Raw genomic sequence first — 22017 nt, 5'->3', positions numbered from 1 at the left:
TCGGCGTCCGCATCCGCAGGTGTGCTCCCTGGGGTTTTCCGAGCGTCGCGGCGCTCTCCTCGCCCCACGCCAGCTCGCAAACCTGCCCGTTCAACAAATCGTTGCTGTTCAGCCCCAGCCAGGCCTTGAGAGAGTGTTTGGGCTGGCGTTTCTGCATTGCTGCACAGGGCAACATTGCACGTTAGAGGAGTTTGCAGCAGCTTGTACCAGAGGAGCTGTAAGGAGAGGCTGTGCATGAAGTAAGCATAAAATCCCAGAATTTATAGCAACCTTTGCAAAGTGTCATCATCAAGAGCCTGGAACAAAGCCCTGACGCGCTGGGAAATATCTGTATCTTTTATGAGAGCAGTGTATGGTTCCCCATTTGTTCCTTTGATAACACCTTTTGATCTAATGCCAGAGTAAATTAATCCATCACAAAGTGGGGAGCAGAGACTCACATAAATCCTTGCAGAAGTAGGGAAAAATGGGTAATGGGGGAGCATCTTCTGCATGGCTCTAGCCAGGCGGAATTGGTTTGTTCGTCCAAAGGTTGAGCCTGCGATCCGGAGGAGGATACCGGATTCATTTAATCCGCCGTCATTCGTCCTAACAGAGGGCCAATATAGCCACGTTTTGCCGTGATTCCAATACCGAAATATCCCGTATAGCCCAGTATCATGGGAGGTGCTGGGTGCGTGGCGTAGGCGCACCCCTAACCCTCTTCTCGGCGTCAGTTCCCGCGCAGCCCCGGCGCGTCCCGGCACAGCGTGGCACTCGTATCTCGTGCAATGTCCCTGTGCCGCTGGAGCTGCCGGCGTGCCCGTCGGCCGTGCTGCCGGCTCCCGCAGCGCAGGCACGTGGGCGCCGCGTGCAGCAGCTCCGGTCCTGCGGGATTTATTAGCTGAGGCCGGGCACTACGTGGAAGCAGCTCTCCTGGTCCTGTGTCAGAACCGGCTCTGGAGCAGGCACGGCCGCGCTGGCTAACAGCCCTGAGCTTGGCTCGCCCCTGCGCCGCGCATAATCTCAGCCTGGATAATCTGGCCGCAGAGAGCTGGGAGCCACCGGCATTAATGAACCTCTGGGCCCAGAAAAGCGTGGAGGTTGCGGGAATGACCTGGTGGTGCCCAGAGCATCTGCTGGAGAGGGCCGGGGGGTGAAGCGAGGGCTGCCGGAGGCGGCTGGGACGTACCACTGCTTGCAAAAAAATACCGAGGTCGGGGAAACGAACGGTTTGTCCTTACACCCTCTGGTTGGTACCTAAAGTAAACAATTATGCTTTGTGTTGCAAAAGCCGTTTTTAATCTCTCTCAATCTCAGTCATGAGGCTCTGAGGTGAAAGGGTTTATAGAGACCGAAATGAATCGGGCCCGTCCCCTTCGGCACGGGGAGGTGGCCACCGAGCGATGCAGTCCTGGAATAGCCGGAGCGTGTGATCCGACGTGCCGGGAGGCGCGGGAGGCTGCTCCGCTGCCCGGGATGGCCTCAGGAAGGGTCTGAAACACAGCGGGCCCCGTGGCTGGGACAGGAGGCTCCCGAGGCCCATCTCCGGCGGCTCCTGGTGCGGTGCGGCAGCCAGCAGTGGAGTGCCGCTGGACGGGGTGGTTAGCGAGCGGCATTTAAACCAGTTGTAGCTGATGTCTGGCCTTAAGGAGTCTTGTCACTCGTGCTGTTTTCTGTGAAGGCTTGTTTGACCTCTGTCAAGTGACAAATTAGCCGGGCAGTGTGGGTTGAAGACCTGGCCCTCGAGTCCCACCGCACTGAGCTACCTTTCTGAGCTGCAGCTCTTGTCAGCATCGGGGCCGTGATGGTGTCCATGCGCTAATCCTGGGGGTACCGGAGGGTCTGGAGCTGTGTCGAGGTGGTGCTGGCCCGTGCGGTCACCGTCCTGCCTCTCCAGCCGCCGAGAAAAATCCGCCCAGGAGCTGACACAGTTCAGAGGAACTCCACTGCAGAGGGATTTTCAACCCGGGCAGCCTCCGCGATTCAGCTCCGGGCACAGCCCCGAAAATAATTGCACTTGATGGAATGAGATGGCAAGTGGTAGGGGAAGCAAAGGCGGCTTCAGCCAGCCGTTCCGACAAAAGCAGCGCTCGGCCTGCCGCATGGGGCCGAGCCGATGGGAGGCAGGCAGCAGTCACGGCGATTTCGGTCACCCAGATGCCTATCGATCCGGTGTTGATCCAGGACGCGGCGTAGGGAACCGCTGCTGGACCCCGGCAGTGGCTTTGTGTTCTGGCTGCGACGCAGGCGGCCGCCCCTCGTTGCTGCCCGCCGTGCTGCGGCGCAGGCACGTCACGGGGAAAGCGGGCTGGCAGCAGGACTGGATGTCAAAATTTGCAAAAATATTTTAAAGACGGGTAAATTCCTGGATCTACTTGGTAGTGAGCAGTTACATTGGAATGGCCGATGGGAAGCGGGAAGGAGCCATAGCGATGTTTCATGAAAAAATGTAAACCACTATTTCACTGGAAAGCAGAGAATCGTTAAGAAAATAGGATAGCAAGTCCTTAGAAAGGCTGAAAAGCCTATTGAGAACTTGGAGCGTTGCTGTAGGAATTGAATATGGCAGTGAGGTCCCTGGGCAGGGACTCCGGTAGAAGCGCGGAGCAGGGGCCGCGAGGCCGGAGGAGGCACGTGCAGGTTAAAGGAGATGAGTGAGAGGTGGCTTGGGTCGTGTCCTCACCTCAAATGAGTAAGTAAATAAGGTGGGTCCGACCCGTGCTAGGAGTCATGGCGCTGTTTGCAGCCTGCGCTCCCACTCACTGTGATCAGCAAACTTAACTCTGCAGTAAGATGATTTTTTTTAAAGTTTTTAAGGCTTCTTAATGGAGACAGATTTACAGGGGAGCCGTCAGAGGTGAGCAGTAGAGAAAGCATGACAACATGTCCTGTCTTTTTTTTTTTTTGCATGTAATTGTATGGGAGAATTTAGCACTGAAAAAAAGGTAAAGCCTATGGAACTCAGAACCAGAAAATTTCAGAGTAGCGAAGAGTTTTAGGGTTTGCTAAAACAAATAAATAATACCGTTTTTTATAAAACATTGCCAGGTGTAATTTCTACACAGGGGCTACATTCAACCCCGAACCTGAGCCTGCCCTGACCACTTGGGAAGGAGCTGCGTGTCAGAGCACGTTGTGGGGTAATTGCCCTTAGAGTTGTCCTTGCCGTTCGTCTCTTGGACTTCATGGAAGCGTTTCCCTGGCTGTCGTTGCACGGAAGGTGGGTTGGGGGGCACACCGGTCCGGCTGCTGGGTCTCTGATGGCTCGGAGCACACCTACCCCAGCCGATGAGCTGCTGCAATTCCGTGCGATTGGGGTAGAGAGAGACTTCACCCATACAGTGCTGAGGTGTTAACATTTTTCCTTGAATTTTAAATAAATTGCTTCATAGGCAGGCTCGGTTGTGACTCACACCCTTAGGCTGATGGCAGCGGCAGCAGCGTGTTTAACTTGCACTAAAATGAGGACAAAACTCAGCTTAAGCACGTGCTAAAGATGCAAAAGAATAAGGATGGGGGAAGAAAACCAGCCGGGTGAACCCAGCGACTCCGGTCCATCCAGCGTGGCTGCGGCAAGCCGGCTGGAAGGTCGGGGAGCCTGCTTCCAGCTCCGGGCCTGCAGCATTCCCTGCGCACACACACGTTCATGGCCGATGTATTATGGCCTATCAGAACTAAAACCAGGTGCTTTATAATATTAGAAAGTCAGAAAATTGCCCTCTTCGTGGCATAAGGGTCTTGCCTCTGCGCTCTGTGAAATGTTTATTGTTCCTTTAAAATGGAAGAGAGTGGAAATGGTATTGTGGATGATCTTTGGTTCCACATTGATTGAGACTATGGAAAACTGTACTGCTGATTTAAAAAAAAAGGCAAGGAAAAAAAAAAAGCAAGCTGGATTAAATGTGCTGGTTAAAGCTGTTCTTGTAAAACCATATGGCCACTTACGGGTCCGGCGGGGTGGGGATGTGCAGAGCAGAAATGGGAAATCTGCTTCGGGAGGTCCGAGGGGAGAGGGAGAAAGGAGAAAATAAAACACAAACCCAGAAAGCTAACGCCAAAGGAATGGGGGACTTGACTTCAAGTCCTTGCCCTTTTATTTAACGTAGTGAAAATAGGTTGTGACAGCGTATGGGTCATATAGAAACAGCTTGGAAATAGAGGGGGGCATGAAAATACCTTTGGATTCGGTCATTGGAGACCTCTGCCTATATAGCCGGGCAGCGAGATACGGTGATGTGATACGAATGGAGCACAGAGGTCCCGTACGCATGGAGCACATAGGTCCCGTACGCATGGAGCGCGCAGGTCCCACGCTGGGCCGCTGCTTCTCCTCGCTCGGTGGTGGTCTCCGGTGGGGCGGGAGGAGAAGGCAGGCTGGGGAAGCCCTTGAAGGTCACTGCGCTCCCGAGCTCTTCAGGGTAATCTGGCTTGCAGAGCAGCACACCGAGCCCGTTAGCCATTAGAAGAACATGAAAGAATTTCTACGTGGATCTATTTATATTGATATTCTCAAGAACATGGCGAGCAAAAAGCTTTTGGAACCGCTGGGGCGTTCATTTCAAGGATTGTAGATATGCAGCCTGCTCTTTCCTTCCAAAAATAATACAAGGGAAGGGAGGACCGGAGCGTACGGACTGCCGTGCTTTGGTGACCGGCCTCTCCGGCAGCGCCGAGCGGCCCGGCAGGGAGGGAGCAGAAGAGCCCGTTTCGGACTTACGGCTGCGGCGTGTACCTGTGCTCCCAGGGTCGGGCCGCTCCGTCCCGAGGCTGTGTCTGCAGGGAGCGGAACGCTCCTGTAGGAACAGGTTTGTACAGGAACCGCGTCCAAACCGGGCTCTGACTAATTTGGTTCGAACCCCGGCACTGGCAGGGCGTGCGTGCGTGCAGGCACTTCACGCGGATGCCGGGAAGGGTTTTAAAGCGTGGTTACGTTAGCTACCTTGAAAAACATCTTGGCTTACTACTGTGAGATCCCTTATAAAACAATGCTCACACAACAGTCTCTTTAAAGTGAGAATTGAGCTGCTGCAGCAACCAGTGCATCCTGAAATCCCTGACAACTGCCTTGTAAAGTAATCTTGAAGCCTATCCGTCTTGACAGTGCCTCTTAATGGCTTACTAATAACGCTTTAAGATTTGCTGGAGCTCTGCCACAGCCCTGCTGTAGGTTTCTAGTGGTCTGCTATGCTCTCCTCCAAGCTGAGATCCCCTCAGTTTTCCACGATGAAGCTAAATCCCCCCAAACTGGGCGCCTCGGAAGGTATTTTCCAAGTGCCCTGTTGCGGGGAGGCAGCAGGATCGGGCAGGGAGGGATCTCCTCGGCCCCCGGCAAAGGAGCTGTGCACGCTGCAGCGTTCAGTACTTTCTGTTGTGGTAGAGCCGTGGGTTCGTTATCATCTATAGCCATTTTGTCGCGGGTGATATAGGAGCTACTAGGATTTCTAAGAATTAAGGTAATTGCGTGAATTCCACAAGTAAAAATTGCAGCTCCATAAGCACATATTTTGCTGCGATGTGGGTTTTGTGCCTGTCGGTATGGGGAAGGGGTCGTGTAATCCAGATTTACAGCGCTGGATTAAATTATTGTGTGCTGCAGGGTATTAAATCTCAGTTTTTGCTCTCCTGTATGTGGGGAGGAGGGGGATTACTGGTACAGACCAGCATCGCTGCTGAGCTGAAGGATGTTTTTCATCTAAAATAAAATAGCAACCAGAACGCTCAGCGCATACCTGGGCTTTAGTCATCGCCAAAGAAGGTTTCGTGTACAATCCTGACAGCTCTGCCGACGGGGTGGGCGCCTCCGGAGCGTTTGTGGGGGGAAGAGAGACGTCAGAGCAAGAGCAAGTGGAAGCGAAGAGCTTTGCTGGTGAAATATTTGAACGGTCAGTTTTACTTGGTAAACATTTGGGAGAGTGTGTAGGTTCAGCCAAGCAAATGAAGAATCCTTGGGCTAAACAGGGAACAAAATGCGGCGTAAGGCTGGATTTTATAGTTAAAAAGTACTGGCGTGCTGTATGCTCTAGCGAACAGGCAAGTGCCAGGCTCTCCTCTCTGGCCAGTCTTTCCTCCCACTCCCCTGGGGTTAACTTATGCCGTGTTAATAATTACTAGAATGTACTTTCAGGCAGGTTATTTGTTTTCCCTCCTCATGATGTGCAAGAGCGGATAATGAAATTAATTTGCACACTTTGTGAGTTTGCAAAGCTGGCTTCGGCCACGTTGCCACGATACTGCGCGGGTGCCGGCGGCTCCCAGGGCCGGTGTTTGCACAGCCGGGGCAGCGGGCTGCTATCGTGGGTAAACAGAGCTCGGAGGGGAGATGGGATGTACCCAGCCATGAGAAACACTCTCTCCAAAGCCAGCACGGAGCGTGCAGGCTGTAAAACCCCTTTCCAATGCAGAGCGTTTAACTCGCTGATGCCAATGGGTTAACCAGGTAAACAGCCAAGCGAAGCCCTGAAATTCCAGCGTTGCTCCTGCAGATCGTGGAGCTGACGATACTGCCGCTCGGGCAGCTGAGGAGCCCGCTGCTGAATTCAGGTGTCATATCGTACCCTTGTCTTTAAGTAACGAGTCCCGTATCCTCCAGCTCGAGGTTTGTGGTGCGCAAAGCACGGGGTTTTCTGGGAGCGCTGGGCAGCTCCTCAGAGCTGGCCGGGCTCTGCGGGGCTGTTCTCCGTTGGGAGCTTGCCGGTAAGGCTGCGTGGTCCGCGGGAAGCTCTGGGGAGCTGGCAGGGCTTCACCGTGCGGAGGGTCGGAACTGCAGCTCTTGGCGTTTTCCGTCTCCCTTGCCGTTGTGCTTGGCCAGGGGGTAAAAGCGGTTTGCAGGCATAGGCCTGGTTGAGCCATTTTCTGCGCCCTAATTCACTGCACAGGTACGTGCGGTAAAGGACTGAGCCAAGAGCACGAAGCACCAAGACTGTCAAAGCCCGAGGCTCCTGTCCTCCTCCCGGGGCTGAGCCCTCCGCCGGTGTCCCGGCAGGCATCTGCCTCCCGGCGCCGGTGGGAGCGGGCTCGGCACGGCCCTGTGCCGGGCTGGGTACCGCCGTGCAGCCCGGGGTTGCATCCCGGCTTGCGAGAAGGTTTAGTCCCCAGATCACAGAGAGAGAAGCTGGTTGTGCTCGCCCCTCCAGGCTGTCGTTCGCAGGTGGGGCGGTGCTTGGTGCAGTCTTACCGGGAGGACCGAAAATGTCTCCTTTGCCTGCTGCGATCCTGATGAGAGCACGTGTGCGGCCTGCCAGGTGCCAGCCACGTCAGCCTGGCGCAGACCTGGGGGACCAGGTATAAATAGTACCGCTCCGGTTGGACCATTCCTACCTGTATCCTAATGATTTACGCTCCAAGGCTCGGCTCTACGGGTCCCTTCATGTGTGATTTTGATCTATCTGCAGACTGGCTTTGGGCTGCTCTTCTACCAGAGACTACCTTTCACTTGTGGCTTCTCTTTTTTCCCCCTGGGGTCAATAAGCCTGACTTTGATCCCTCCCTTCTCCAAATTTTGCTACCGAGTGTCATGCTGTCAGATTGGGCTCCTCAGCCCGGGGGAGGCAGGCGAATCCAGCACGCAGCTGGGAGACAGACCTTTCTTTTTTAAGGAAGACAAGGAGGCGGCAGAGAATCTGGTTTGGTTTTTTTTCCCCCCAACTTGCCACACATATGTTTTGTCTGAACGTTGCCTGTTTGAAGATGCTGGAGCTCCTGGGCGAGCCGCGGTGGGGATGTGCCGTGGGACAGGGACATCTGCAGAGCCTCATCCTTCCCGACACGGCACGTGTCTGGTCAGCTGCCGAAACGCAGCTCTGGATATTCTTAACTTGGCTTGGTTTTCAGCGAGCGTTTAAGCAGTAGCTTTGTAACAAATTGTCTTACAAGAGGCCTCGTGTACGTGTAACTTAATTAGGCCCAAAGTCAGGAGGGCCTCTCAGGTTTTTTGAAGGGTGGGGGCCCACGTCCTTACAGAATCAATCTGTTAAAGCAGGCCCGCTTTTACAGCTTTCCATCACTCCCGCTCTGATGACACATTCAACAATAGCTTTGTAGAGAAAATTGAATTTCCCCTATACAAGAACATACTCGCTTTGGTAAATGCATTCCTATGTCTTTATATACAATAGATCACCTTCAAAAGCACTGTAATTTGAGAGATGGAGATGGAGGGAGAGGAGGGTTGCAGGTCTGTGGAGAATTAACCTTGATTTGATTCTTGGCAAACCAGCAGCAGGACTGTGGTGTGCCCAAACCTTTCCTGCCATCCCCTGGAAGAGGATGGCCGCTTTCTTCTTAGGTGTTTGTGGCCGGGGTCCTTGGCAGCGTGCTGAGCCAGGCGTGAGCCTCCTGGCATCGGCGCGGCCACGGGCAGGGACCCTGCCGGCACCCGCGGCAGCAGAGGCACCGCTCGTTGGACCAGGAACGGGAAAACCAGACGGGGAATTTGGCTTCTGAAACAAGACGAGCAGAAGTGACGAAGGTAACGGGCAAGGTGCTTCTCCCCGTATGCCTGGCAGCCTGCGGCAGAGGGCATGTGGTTTGCTCGGAGAAACTCAAGCTTCGTTTTCTTCCCCGCGTTGGTTGCAGCATGCAGAGCCCCACAGAAGCCACAGCGAGCTTTTTTCCTGTCGTACAGCTTGTTAAATAGCAGCGTGGCGGTGGTCTGTCGTCAGCAGACGCGCAGCTACAGACGGAGCTCTGCTTCCAGCTCGGGCTGAAATAATCTGGGAAATCCACTGTTCTTATCGGCGTGTTGGGACTCGGGGAGCCGCGGCGTCTTTTTAAGTCGTAGGGAAAGCGTGGTGACAGTTTTGCTGGGAGGGGGAGCGGCGGTGGCTGGGAGGAAGCATTAGCAGTTCAAAACCGCGCGCGGAGCCGGCTCCGAGCGCAGCACCGCGTGCGAAATGTGGGCAGCAGGCCTCCGCAGCGCTCGCTGCCCTTCCCTCCCTGCCCGCGTCCCGGCAGGAGCCTTTCCCCCTCCGTAGCCCGCTTGTTGCCCGGCGCTGGCTTCGTGCCGTGCTTGCTCTGTGATGCGTGGTGCGTTTGCGAGAAAGGCTTCCCCGTCTCAGCGCTGCCCTGGCAGAAAACAAACTTTGCGTGGCCTAGACTTCCCCCGCTCCCAGTTCCTTTCATGCTTGCAGACTTCCCAGTTTAATCTGAGCTATGAATCCGTTTTTTCCATATCTTGAGGGAGAATATCACGAGTTTGGTGTTTCGCTGGGAGCACGATGGGTTTGCAGCTTTGATGCGTTGTCCTCCACGGGGTTTTGGTGGTGGCGGTGGATGTGGCTGCTGCGCCTCGGGGCAGACGGTGACGCCTGCAAGTGCTGAAGGTGGGAGATGTGCCTGCTTACGGCCCTGCGTTTCTCACTGGAGAAGGAAACTCCTTTGGAGCAGAAGCTAGCTTGGGTGCCTTGGATATTCTCAGGATGTGGATCTCCTTCCGTGGTGTTTTGGGGTTTAGGAGGCTGCTTTTCCAAAGCCCGGTGTCAGAGGTCCCACGCGTGAAGCCTGTGCGGCGTCCTGGCACCGTCAGTCCAGCTCGAAGGCAGGTTCTCACCAACGCTGGGTCGGGGGTGTTATCCTGCCTGTGTGTTTCCAGTATTGGGGGGTGAATAAACCTTTGAGCGATGTGTTCACAGGAGGTTTGGAAGGCTAATGTGGCACTTCTAACGTGAGCCCTGTATAACCAAAGTCTTCCAGTTGGTTCGGAAAATCAGAGCATCCAAGCTTTTGCGGTCTTCCCTTTTCTGCTGGAATGATACTTAATGGTTCTGGGTTTTTCTGGGTTTGTGGATTTTTTTAAATGTCCATCTCTATTCAGTTCTTGCCGTGTCATTTAAAAGCTGCAACAAATACCAGTTTTGCTGCAAGGTGGTTTGTATATAGGTAAAACATCGGTCTTGAACCCACTGAAAAAGAGAAAGAGGCAGATGGCCAAAACGAAACTCCTGGCTTTGCAGACGCCAAATAAGAGTAAATCAGTAAAGTTCTGTGTGTGCTTTTTCCCCAAAGCCTGATGCCTTCAGGGCCCCTGCCTGGAAAGTGGTGATGTGTGAGGTTTGTTCTGTCGCCTAGTACTCGCTCCTAAATGCACCAAAATATTCCTGAGGTTCCCACGCCTGGAGGAAGCTTTGCATGTTTGCAGTGGGCACGGGGACGCCGAGACAGGGAGAGGGAAACCAGGAAGAATTGTGCAAGAATGGGGAGGAAGAAAAATGTTTTGCTGAGATTACCATGGTTTTTTTCATGCTCGCAGCTGGGAGAAGATGTTCCTTGGCTGTTGCGACATCGTGGACATCCCAAAGCATTTGTTCAAATCCACCGAGGCTGGAGCAGGCTTTTCACGAGGGCGTAGCGGGCGTCCGCGCAGCCCGTGCTGCGTGAGGGTGGTCGTAGCAGACCTCCGAACTGAGGGTCTCCTCGACTGGAAGGATCCTGTTGCAATGGCCGGGGCACCTTTTGCAAAATATTTTTGGTTCCTTTCTTTCCCGTGTAATTAACGTGCTTGGGCATCGTCTCCTCTCGGGTTTAAGGGCTTGTTTAAGTCACGTAGGTTTCTTTGTAGTAAAAGCTGGTCTTTGTCTTAGCCTTTGAAGCATGTAACGCAGAAAATTGGGCAAGACTGGAGCAAAAGTCTCGTTTTGGGTTTTACCGCGGTGTGTATGGACATTATACACGAGTGTGTGTTTGTCCGTGCATGTGCGTGCATGTACATATGTATATACAGAGAGATACGCTGGGAACACGTAGTATTTATTTAATTAAAGCAGCGCAGACTCACAGGAGCGGGTCTCAGTTCGCTGGTAAAATCTGCCTGCTGCGTCCCGGCCCCGCTGCCTTACGTCAGCGCAGAGACCGCGTTCCTGGAGGCGAACAAGGCACAAAGTTATTGGTGATTTAGCCACGTAACGGAGGCGCCTGTGCTAATTTAGACGGCTGAAAATAAAGCACAAACACGTTCTGCTTTCTGTTACCTTCCTGAGCCTTCCCTTTCTGCAGCTAAACAGCAGATGGGGCTTGCAGGAGCCGACAGGAGCTTTCTGTAGGAATGGTGTTCGCCCCGCGGCCTCCCCTTGGGACAAGTCGCTAGTGCCAGGAACGGGAAGATGGAAAGCGTGCAGGTGGGGAGCGCGGAGCAGCCTCAGCCCGGCCGGGGACGGAGCGGAGCGTGCCAGCAGACCCTGCCAGCCTCCTGCGCCCGCGTCCCCGGGCTGCCGCCGGGACGGTGGGGTAGGTGACGCAGGTCGCTGCCAGGGCACCGTCAGTCGCTGCTGCTTCATCTGTTGCCCTTGCGTTCGCTGCGATTTAGTCGGCATCAAATCAAGGACAGCGATGGTCAGGAATTGTCTGTGCTAACGTGTTTCTCCGTCTTGAAAATCGGGCCCAGCTCATTTTTGGGGCTTGGCTGATGCTCACGAAGCCCTTGAGCTGCGCTTAGCAGAGCAAACCGCAGCGAGCCGCAGCCGCAGCTCCCTGCTGGGCACGGCGGGGCCAGAGCCCGGCTCCCCAAACCGCCCTGGGAACGCAGCGGGTTGCGCAGATTTGTGGTGTTCAAATTTTGCCAGAATAAAGCAGCCCTGGGGAATCCCCGTCTTTCCCCGCTGGTGGGACCTTCAGGACAGGCTCTCGGCACGTTGCGTGAGCCGCGTGTGCCGCGGAGGCTCGCCCTGCTCACGTCGCGGTGAGCTGCGGGTAGAGGCTTTGCACGCCTCACACCTCTCAGCACACACATTTCTTTTCTGTTTTCTGCGTGCAGCATAGTTTGGGCTGCATTTTTTCCTCTTACGCGCATGTGACATGCAATACGCTGTGCGGTCTGCTTAAAGTTGGCATTGCCTGTCGCTCTGTAGGTGCGCGGTATTGCTTTGTGTAAGTCCTTGGGATTAATTAGGGAAATAGTTTTCCTCCCATATGCAGCAGCAATGGGAATATCTGTGCGGAGTTCACCGCTGTTTTAAGGAGGCTGATGGGCAAGAAGTCCGGTAGATGGTTGCGTTGGCAGACGTGGTTACAGCTCTGGTTGAAGCCTGATGGGTTTCTGTGCGAAGCAGAGAGGAGATGGGCAAAGCGCGGAGTCCTCCCTCTCTGGCAGGTTTGGGTCTGAGCCGGTGATCCGGAGCCATCCTGCCATCGCACCGAGAGGCCAACGGTGTCGTAATCGGCTCTTCCACACTGACTAACGGCGGTGCGGCAGGGCCGTACGCGGCTCCGGCCTTCCTGTAACGCGCCCGCCGCTCCAAAGGTTTCCTCATCGCAGCTGATCCTGCTCCCAGACCGCAGCGCAGAGGACCGGCTGAAAAAAACAGTTTTGTAACCTTGGCCAGAAACCAGATAATCAGGGGCATCCAGAGATGTAGCAATCAAGAGGCAGCTGCAGATAGATAATTGAGGGAAGGGTTTGTGGGAAAAACTGCTCCCGGAGAAACCACACAGGCAGAGTGGCTGCTCGTGGTTTCAGGGCACTGTCAGGGCTCGCTTTTATTTCGGACTTTGTGTATCCTGAGAACGGTCCCAGCTGGACTATTCTGAATCACAGGGTAGTCGGGCAGAAATTTCCAAATATAATCTTGTTAAATAGCAACATTTAGTGGAACAGAAAAACTTCAGAGTTGTCATCATTTGAGACCATCGCCCGGTCTTCAGATGCCGGGGCAGGAAATGGCACTGGCAGGTCCCACGTGTAGGGGGTTGTGGTTTGAGTGTAACCCGTTAGCAGGGATGGTTTCACGTAGCGAGTCATTGCCGGAGAACCGTTGAGGGGTTGGACTTTTCTGGTGCCCGGCGAGATCTTGAGCATCATCTCGACCGCGGTCCTTGAAGACGTGGGTGCACGTCCACACGCACAAGCCGCTCGGCAGGCTGAGCTTCGCCGCTGCGTTATTTTCTGCAGGTCCTAACAAATACCGGGAAGGGGCATCTGTTTCACGACTGTTTGAAATACCGATAGCTGACTTAATTCGTGTTACTAAGTCTGCTTGGCTGGCGTGTATTTGAGAAAGCAAGCGAGCCTTGCCCGAGCCCCGTGCAAATCCATCCAGATGCGAGGAGTTACAGGCATATCGGGAGGTCAGGAAGCACCGCGGGTTAAGGCGGAATAAACATTCGTGAACGGCGGAAGAAAGGGCGGTTATTGTGGGGACGGGGGACCGATTTTGAGAACAGGAGAGGAGAAGCCATGCAAAGAGGTGAAGAAAGATGTTTCATCTGGAAGAACTCCTGATAAAGAGCGACATCCGCCTTCAAAAGCCAGGAACGAAGAGATAGCGAGGTCCCCAGGGTAAAGAAAGGAGATGTTGGGTTGAAGGTGAGGGCACGACGGAGCTGCGAAACCGGGGTAACCCCAGATGTGGCAGCAGGCGGGCGCGCGTTCCAACCGGCTGCCTTCGGAGCAGGGAAATGCAGAGATCTCTCGATTTTCCTTGTTTCGGTCCCGACTGTTAAGAATTAGCACCTCATGCTGCAGTATCTTATTAATAGCTAATCTTTGCGATTACCCACGGTAAGGCTGCGGAATGAAACGCACCTGTGTTTGCACGGCTGGCTTGCAGGCCTCCCGCTGCTCCTGGGCTTACGTACCCACCGTGGAAAAAGATGGACTTTACTCTTCCGGAGCACAAAGAACAATTGTTCCTTGTTCCTCAAAGCGCGCGTCCCGCCGGTGCGCACAGGCGATTTTAGGTGCTAATCATGAGTTGTGTAGGCCTAACAGGTAGAGGAAAAGCTGGTGGAGAGCAGGTCTCTGATGCTGGGAGCAGGTCGGTAAGGCGGCACTAAACGAGATGCCCATGGGCAAGCGCTGGGTCGAAGGCGCGACGGGGGCTTTCTCGAACAGGCGGCCCGTTAGTGACCTACACCGCGATTTTAGTGCGGGCTCAGGAGGTGCCACCGTACCGCGCAGCTCAGGGATGGGCTTCGCTGGGGTGGCAAACATCTCGGGGAAGGTAGCAGCAGCGGGATGGAGAAGGGCACAATTCAGCATGTTGAAAGACCTCGACTTTTGTTTTTCTCCCCACGTTTTCCAGTGCTAAGGGTGGGGGGATCAAATTTTGGACGTGATCTATGTGCGTTGCTATTTTAACGCAATTTTCAAGATTTGAGGACACCTGTTTTTCTGGGACAGAGTCCTCAAAAGGAGCCCGAGGTTTTAAAATTTCCATGTTTGAGGGGCCTTGTTCATATTCCAACCTTTTCAGACCAAACAAATGTGTTGCATTTGTACAAATAACGTCTGCGCCTCTAATTGCCGTCCTTGCATTTGAGTTTTTCGTAATGGGTAAGAGCCTCCAGCCAGCTTTCTTCTTATTGTCTGGCATTTAAAGAAGTCTGCACAATCTTTTTTTCCTCCAGGCTGGCGGGGTATGGGCAGGCTTCAATGCACAGATCTCGGGCATGAGCTCATTTGTTGTGGCTTCAGATAGAGATGGCAGGGGCCCGGCTGGGCCGCGGGCAGAGCGAGCTGTGCGGGCGCTTGTGCGGGGAGCCGCAGCAGGGCAGGACGGGACGGGCAGCCTGCCGTGCAGGCAGAGCTGGGGAAAGCTGCCGCTCCGCCTTGGATACTCATCTTGAAAGCCTTTGAGGGCTTCAGTGGTGTTGGCGTTTTCTCTTGTCACAGATAGGGATGTTGCTCGTTGTGGCCGTGAAGGCAGGAGGGGTAGGGACAGGGGTTTAAATGTACGCCGGGTCCGTTGGGTGTGTTAACGAGGAATCTCCTCTCCCGGCAGGCATGGTGGTGGCGTCGGCTGGCTGGGGCTGAGCGCGGGCTCCGGCCGTGTACACCTGTGCCCGTCCCGATTTCCCCGTCGCCTTCACCGGGAGCCCGGTCCTGGCTGACTGGTGCAACTGGTCCCATGCTGCCTCCCAGCCAGCCCAACAGGGCCGAGCATGGAGCCCGTGGCCGGCAGCACTCTCCTCCTCCTCCTCCTGCAGCTCGGAGGGACAGATGACTGCCCCCCCTTCCCTTCCCGTCCCTTTTGGGACCATTGCCTTTTGAGGTCTTCCACAGAAATGTTTGGTCTCAGTGTGTGGCTTTGGCTTGGCATGCCCTGGGCGAAATTAAAAAAAAACAACAACCAAACAACATTTTCGGCTGTTTCCTCGCCCCAGCAAGGGGAGAGGAGAGGATCACGTGTGCGTGCATGGCCAGGGCTGGCTCTGCAGAGCCCTGCCGTTCCCAGCCGGCCTCGCTGGGCACAGCTCCAGCCCCGCTCCTGGTCGTGCTCCCGACAGTCCTGTTTCTCCACCCTCCGGGTGCTCGGGGGTGCCGCGGGGGCCCTGGCCCTCCCATCTGCCAGCCCCTGGGTGACCAGACTGGGTGTCGTGTCCGCTTTTCCAGCTTTCTCCCTGCAGGCAAAGTCGTGCATGCGATACTCCGAGAGCTGGGACCACTGTGGCCTTCCCTGCCTGCAGCTGGGGCCGCTGGCTGGGGCCGGCCATCCCGAACCGGCGGGAGCTGCCGCATCCAGGCTGGCCGAATCCCAGGGCAGACTCCCCCTCTCCGTAGCTGCTTTCCCAGGGGAGAGGCGTGGGACCCGCGCCTCGCCGGCCGCGGGGCGATGCCGAGGGGCTGGCGTGCGTGGGGACGGCGGCGCGCGCAGCCGGGGCTGGCCGCCGGCCAGAGGTAAACAGCTCCTTTGTTTTCCCGGAGCAGCGCGAGGGATTATATTCTGTTGAGCTCACTCGGTCTCCCACTTTTTATTGTGCAGCAGACATGTAATCATCTAGTTCAAGGAGCTTAGTTAATTGTTTACAAAATAGGAAGGGTGACGATCGTCTCCCGGTAGGGAGGTGAGGTTGAGAGGGGTGTCGTGGAAAGGGGGTGGCATGTCCAGCTCCCAGATGAGGAAGGATTGAAGCCAAATTGTAATTCTGCAGCCCGAGATGCGCGACTTTGAAACGCTCCGCCGTCGCTCCCGCGAGCTGGGGATAGCTAGCTCTTCCAAACTGGGAATTTGTACCTCCCCTCTGACTCTTATTAAACGTGCTTAAAAATGAAACGAAGGCTGCGAGCGTTGTTGGTAATTGTTGTGCAAATGTAATACTCCCTCCAAGCTGTTAAACAGGCCAGTGCTCTGTTTACATGGAGAGGCAGCCAGCTTTCCAAGTGTAATGAGTCAGCTAGATGAACAGAAGGGGTGCAGAATTAATCTGGCATCCGTCTGGCCTTTTCTCAGTTAAACAGGTTTTCGAAGCTCCACGTGAATAGGTACCTACCCCGGTTACAAACAGCCACAAAGACCTCGGGAGCGGGCAGAATTTTTTCCAGAATAAATTGACAGCGTGCAGGCCATGAAACAGTTCTCGCAAGGCACTGCAAACGACGTCTTTTTAATTTTTGGCTCTTCGTGGTCAGGAGCAGAGCATGCCCTGGTCCCGGCCGTGCTGGTCCCTGTGCTCATGACCGGCATAACTGAAGCTGCTTGGGTTTAATATCCTTTGCGAAGTGCAAATAAATTTCCGTTGCCTGGCACGCCATCCGAATTTCCACTTCTTAGATGTTCAAGTGGCCGACTCCGTGTCCTCCCCGCTGACCCAGTGCTCCCGCGGGCTCCTGCCTCCTCCCAGCCGCGTGCTCAGGCACTCGCTCATTTTTCCTTTATCTGCACCTTAATGAGCACCAGTCCGAGGGGAAAAAATTCTTAAAACTTTACAAATTGGTTAACGATGGCTGACAGAGTGAGGTAATTGAGGCTGTAAATGGCTGAAGCTGCTTCTAGAGGAAGCAATTGCAGTGCTTGGGACCTCATCGATGTGCAGCGTCGAGGGGAGACCTCGGGCTCCGGAGCGATGCCTTCGGTGGAGCATCACCAGCGCCAGGAGAGCCAGGCTGCTGTGAAACGTGACGTCGCGTCAGCCGGTGAGCCCCTGGCTGGGTGCGTGGGAGCAGGGGGGCCAGGGCTGCTTGCTCTTGGCTTCGGGTTTTGCCAGCTCCAGCCTCTCTCTGCCGGCGCCGAGCGTGCCTGAGGACGGCTGAGCTGCCTTTTTAAGGTGCTGTTTTCAGTCAGCCCTTGTGGTGCTTGAACTTTGGCACTTGTGCTGGGCTGCAGGCCCTTCAAATGATGAAGAGCAGAAATTTGGAGACGCGGATTTGTGCAGTCGTTCCCTCGCTCTAACAGAAGATTTTCCATTTTCTCTTTATGGACGTGCCGGGTTGGTATACTGAATTTTCTGCACTTTACCCCCTGTTTTTGCTTCTCAGCTGCCGCGATGAGGAGGGCTGATCAGCCTGCTCGTGTCTTTTCCAGTTCAGATCCTTTCCTGCTTTCGCATCCGAAAGGAAAGGGCTGGGGGTTCTTGGCTGGGGGTCCCAAAACTCAACATGGCAACTTGTCCCCGCATCAAGCAGGGGGACACGAAGAGGCCCCAGTCCCCAAAGTCTCCGTTCCTAAACACGGGTAGCTGTCCTCCCACAGCCCAGGCGAAGGAGTTAGGATTAACCGCCTTGGAAAGCACAGTCTCCTTCTGAAAACGCCAGCGCCGGGATGTCTTAGCGCTGTCTGTGCCCGGTGCTTTGGTCTGGGAATTTCTGCTGCTGCAGGGCTGGGCTGGGGCCTCTGAATCACTTTTTAAAGAAGAAAAAAAAAAAAAAAAAAAAAAAAAAAAACAAATGCAAACGAACCCAAAGGGCCCTAAAGCCTCCAAAGCGTAAATGAAACATGTAAATTATGAAGGGATTTCTAGGGAACTTCTAAAATACAAGGTTGATGAAAGCACCGCGCTCGTGTTCCTCCAGCCTTTAACCCCCGTCCTGCCCCGGCCGCCGCGGGCGCGGGGACCCAGCACCGGCGAGGTGGTGCCGGGCTCTCCCGGTGCTGCCCGGGACGCGGTTCAAGGTCCGCGCTGCTTCGTCCCCCGGCCCCGAGCGGGCGGGAGGCTTTGGCTCTTCTCCTCTCCTCTCTGTTTTCTTTCTCTCTCCCCGCCCACAGAATTCCCATCTTGTGATGGAGCGCTGCATGACTTTGTTCCTGGACAATTTCCTGCAATTGTAGCTCTGCAGAAACCCAGCCGCTGTTATAAGAAGTTAATGGGTGCAATGTGTAGTGTTGTCAGGTGGCAATTAGCTGGGGAAAGAGTTTTCAAATGGTGCCCGTTTATGCCGTTTCAGCGTAAGTACAACGAGACCTTTGCTGTAGGGATTGATGTGGGTCACTTCTCGGAGATATACTGTTGCACGGATGCTTTTTAGCCTCTGGTCTCGGGAGAGGAGATATTTTTGTTCACCTAAAAAGGCCTTGCCTGCCTTGGCTTCAGCCGGTATTTCTGATCCCTGTTGCAGCTCATGCTTTGCTGTATTTCAGATGTCAGTTGTCTTTTCAGCCCTGTAACCAGGCAACACATGGCAGGAGCAGGGAGCGCTTTGTTGTTCTCCAAATTGTCTTACCTAGGCCAAGGCGCGGCGGCAGCGCCGGTGCCGGGGCGAGGAGCCCGCGGCAAACCGCTCCGCTGTGCCCCCTCGGCGGTTTCTGGTCTCGTCTCATAGCGGTGACGTGTTCAAAAAGTGCGTTTTATGAGTAGGTTTTGTAATTCAGCAATGCGCGCGTTGGTCCTGCGAGCGTCTGGGAATTCAGCGTGACAAACTGGGGGAGCGGGGCTGTCCCTGCCCCAGACGCGTACCCGCAGGGTCCATCCCCGTGTCCCTGCGCTCTGGATGGAGCTGTAGCTGCACGAAGCTTTGCGTAGGCTTGCAGTGGTGCTGTAGATGAAGAGGAGGGATATTGCTCTCTGTTTGGGCACGATCCGTTTTAGGCTATCCCTCGCACGTGAAACAGGCCGTGTCTGCAGCTGCAGGTCCCGGCTTGCTTCCCGTGCGGAAGGTGGCAGAAGCCGGCAGCGGTTTTGCCCGCTCTGGTCTGCGGTGCGCAGCATGTGGAGGTGCTCTGCCATCCTGGTGTTGCCATTCAAGAGTTCGGTGGGGGTTTATTCCCATGGGAAGTGTCTTGCCTTTCTTCCCCCCAGTGGAAAGATCCTTTTGAGATGTCTAACTTCTCTTTTCCTCTCTCTAAACAGACGGTTGATGATGAGGCGATGGCAGCATAAATGAAGATCAAGTAAGGAAGGCAGAACGATGCCCAAGGGTGGGTGTTCTAAAACACCACAGCCAGAAGATTTCTCTCTCAGCAACGACATGGTGGAGAAACAAACGGGGAAAAAGGTAGCGTGTTTGGTTCACTTGCCTTCCTTTAGGGATGCTGCCCCTTATGCCTGATGTCTTCAAGCCGTGGCAGTATTTCGCGTGGCAGGAGGTTGCTGGGGGCTGTTAGCACTGGAATCAAATATCTGTGTTGGCACTCTGCCGGCTGATGGGGTCTGCTTTATTTCTCGGTGGCTGCAATACCTGCCGGGAAGTGCTGCGGCCGCGTAGACCCGACTCGGCCAAGCGATGGGGGGCTGCTTTGGAAGGTTCTCTTCTGCGAGTACTGTGCATTTTTAAGGCTTTCTGCAGTAAGCTGTGGAAGGACCAAGTAATGCAGTGATCTTGCAAGTGCGTGCTGTGCGAGGGAGGAGCTTCTCCTCCTCCTCCTCTGGCTGTAAATGCCGGGGCTGTGTCAGACTCGGCTGGTCTTGCTTCACCCCGAAGCCTGGGCTCTGAGCGGGGCCTGACCAGGACTCGGTGTGTGAGATGCTCTGCTGAAGTGCCTGCTTCTGGGGTTTTATTTGAAGTCTTTAGGTTTTGACTGGGCTTGAGGTGGGGTTACTGAGGTGAAATCTGAGTTTAAGCATAAATAAGTTCATACTTCTCCTCTTCATTCTCAGATTCTCATTTTGCTCCAGACCTAAGCTCTGCCTCCTCTCATTCAGGTTTTTTCCATCCTTCTCAGTATGGGTAGTTTCCAGTAAATAGTTGTGCAGAAAGCTATGTACAAATGTTACCTTTAAATAAAAACTCAAAGCTACATCTACTGTATTCTGCTATGGAAATATATACCATCTGCTTTCCTTTCACCTCCTTGCTCCAGTTCCTCAGCATTCCCCCAGGAGTTTCTGCCCGGCTCCGGGAGCCGAGGCTGAGCTTTGCGAGCGCCAGCGGTGCCGTGTCGCTCTGTCACTGCCCCTGCAGTCCCGCCCGTGCTGATGATAGTAACTCCTCTTACGATTGAGGTCATGTTATTGATGAAACGAGGAAAATGACAACGGGAAAAATCCCAGGCAGAAATTTGGTGATCGAGGGCGCTGGTAGCATCTGCCCCGTTCCCCTTTCCGTGTCTCCGTGCGTGCACAGGTCCGGTTCAGGAGCCACGCCAAGAGCGGGAGCTTTGCTGGGGCACGGCGTGGGGCAAGAACTGGGAGCAGGGGTGTTGGGGGTGAAACAGCTGCCCTGTTGCATCAGGAAAATACCAGCGTTCACCCTGGCAAATGAGGCCGAGCCCAGCAGCACAGGATATGTAAATACGGGGTTTTGTCTGCGCTGTGTAAGAAGCTTAATGTTGGCGCAGGTGCTTCGGGAGGGAGAGGATCAGTTATAATATGAATCAGCTCCCATTTTATTTCATCCACTCGCGGCAGCTTAAAGGCTGCCTGTTATTTACAGAGCAGGTTTGTTGAGTGGCGCTAGGGACGCCGGGAACTGGAGTTATCTCCCGCTGGCTAAATAACTAGGACACAAATAATTTTATGCTTCCCATTCAAAAGCGTCAGCGCAGACCTGCGGTGAGTGGTATTGAGTAAGGACGGGGAAGAGCCTTTCTGCTCACTTAATTCTGGTCTTCTCAACGGAGGAGAAACCTGCAGGCTCTTGTCCTCCGGGGACTGAACTGAGATCCAGCCTAAGCGGCCGAAGGACATCGTGCAGCAAATCGCCCGTTTCTAGTTAACTCTGGAGTGTGAGCTGGAGCGGTGACTCAGGGTAAAAGCACTCGGTCATTAGGCCTCCTCCTTCCAGACGCTGCTGTACCTGCCTGTCAAGTGAGCCACTGCTTTTAATTTATCTTGCCTTTGTCAACACTTTCAAAGGCCCGAGCCTGCGACTCGGCGCGCGCTTGCTGGCGGAGGCTCGCTGGGGAGCGCAGAGAGCGGCTGCGGCAGAGCCCGAGCCGCGCCGCACGGGGCCACCCGCGCCCGCCGGGGCTGCCTGCGACGGCGCGCGGGGCGAGCGTGGCGAAGCGATGGCTGCGTTGCCACTTAAGTGTTTTCCTCTCAGTGTGACCTTAATATCGACAGTTGTTTTAACGCTAAGCAGGCTTTACGTGTTCGGGCTCTGAGGCTCTGGCAGTGAAGGCGAGTAACGGCGCAGGATGCTCAGCGGTCCTGGTGCGGCGGCGGGCTGAGCGCTGCAGGAAACGTGTGAGTTCCGTGCTTGAGCACGTTGCAGCCGGGCTCTCTGGGAGGCTGCCCTTTCTGCAGAGGGCTCGTGCTTTGTGGAAGAGGATGTGAGCTGCTGCCTTTCGGTTGTAGAGCTAATTATAAGAGGGAACTCCTCCTAGCTCTCTGCTCCATGCCTTTCCATGGGAGGGACGTATTAACTAGCGAGATGTCGCTCGTGCTGGCGTAGCTGTGAGAGCAAAGCGGTTTAAAGACCGTGTTTCTGTTGCCCTCCGTGGCTGGCAGCGTTAGATGCTTCATCTGCTTTGCTGCTGTTGAGCGAGGAGCTGTTTCTCCTGGGGTTACGGAGGCAGCGGGGCGGCCAGTCGGGCCCTGCCAGCCTTATATGGCTGCGCGCAGCCTGCCCGGGGCGGGCGCTCGGCAGCCCCGGGGGCTCCTTCTGGTTGAGTTCAGTCTGAAGGGTTTTGTAAAAATATCCATGCCATATATGAATCATTCTCCTTTCTGGTGTAGATCCACAGATCCCCGTACCAGAAGCAGATTACTCATGACTTAGGCTGAGCACAACACCGCAGCAAGAATTATATCGGTTGTCGAAACCATTTCCTGATGTGCCCGGGACCGCTTGCTGCACGGCTACGCCGGGCGCTCAGAGGCTGCGGCAGAGGATTTGTCTCTTTATGGGGAAATGCTCCCACTGGCGTAGTCTGAATTGCATTTTTGCTGCAGCGGTCGAACACTGAGCAGAACAGCACTTGACCCTCAGTTTTGGAGGTGCTCGTAGGAGCT

General features: G+C 54.8%; 1 protein-coding gene across 7 annotated transcripts in view; it reads left to right on the top strand.

Moving 5' to 3' along the window:
• ANKRD11 (ankyrin repeat domain containing 11) overlaps nt 1-22017 on the top strand; it is a 158474-nt gene that overhangs the window by 98657 nt on the left and 37800 nt on the right. For all 7 annotated transcript variants that reach the window (XM_082320124.1, XM_082320119.1, XM_082320123.1 and 4 more), the window contains one exon: nt 18976-19120. In XM_082320124.1, the coding sequence (XP_082176250.1) occupies nt 19034-19120 (87 nt within the window). In that variant the 5' untranslated portion in view covers nt 18976-19033. The remainder of the gene's footprint in view (nt 1-18975; nt 19121-22017) is intronic.

Source organism: Platalea leucorodia (assembly GCF_965183815.1).
Source record: "Platalea leucorodia genome assembly, chromosome: 8".
Lineage (NCBI taxonomy): Eukaryota > Metazoa > Chordata > Aves > Pelecaniformes > Threskiornithidae > Platalea > Platalea leucorodia.
Note: the sequence above shows the minus strand (reverse complement) of the source record. Positions and strands in the feature narration are given on the sequence as shown.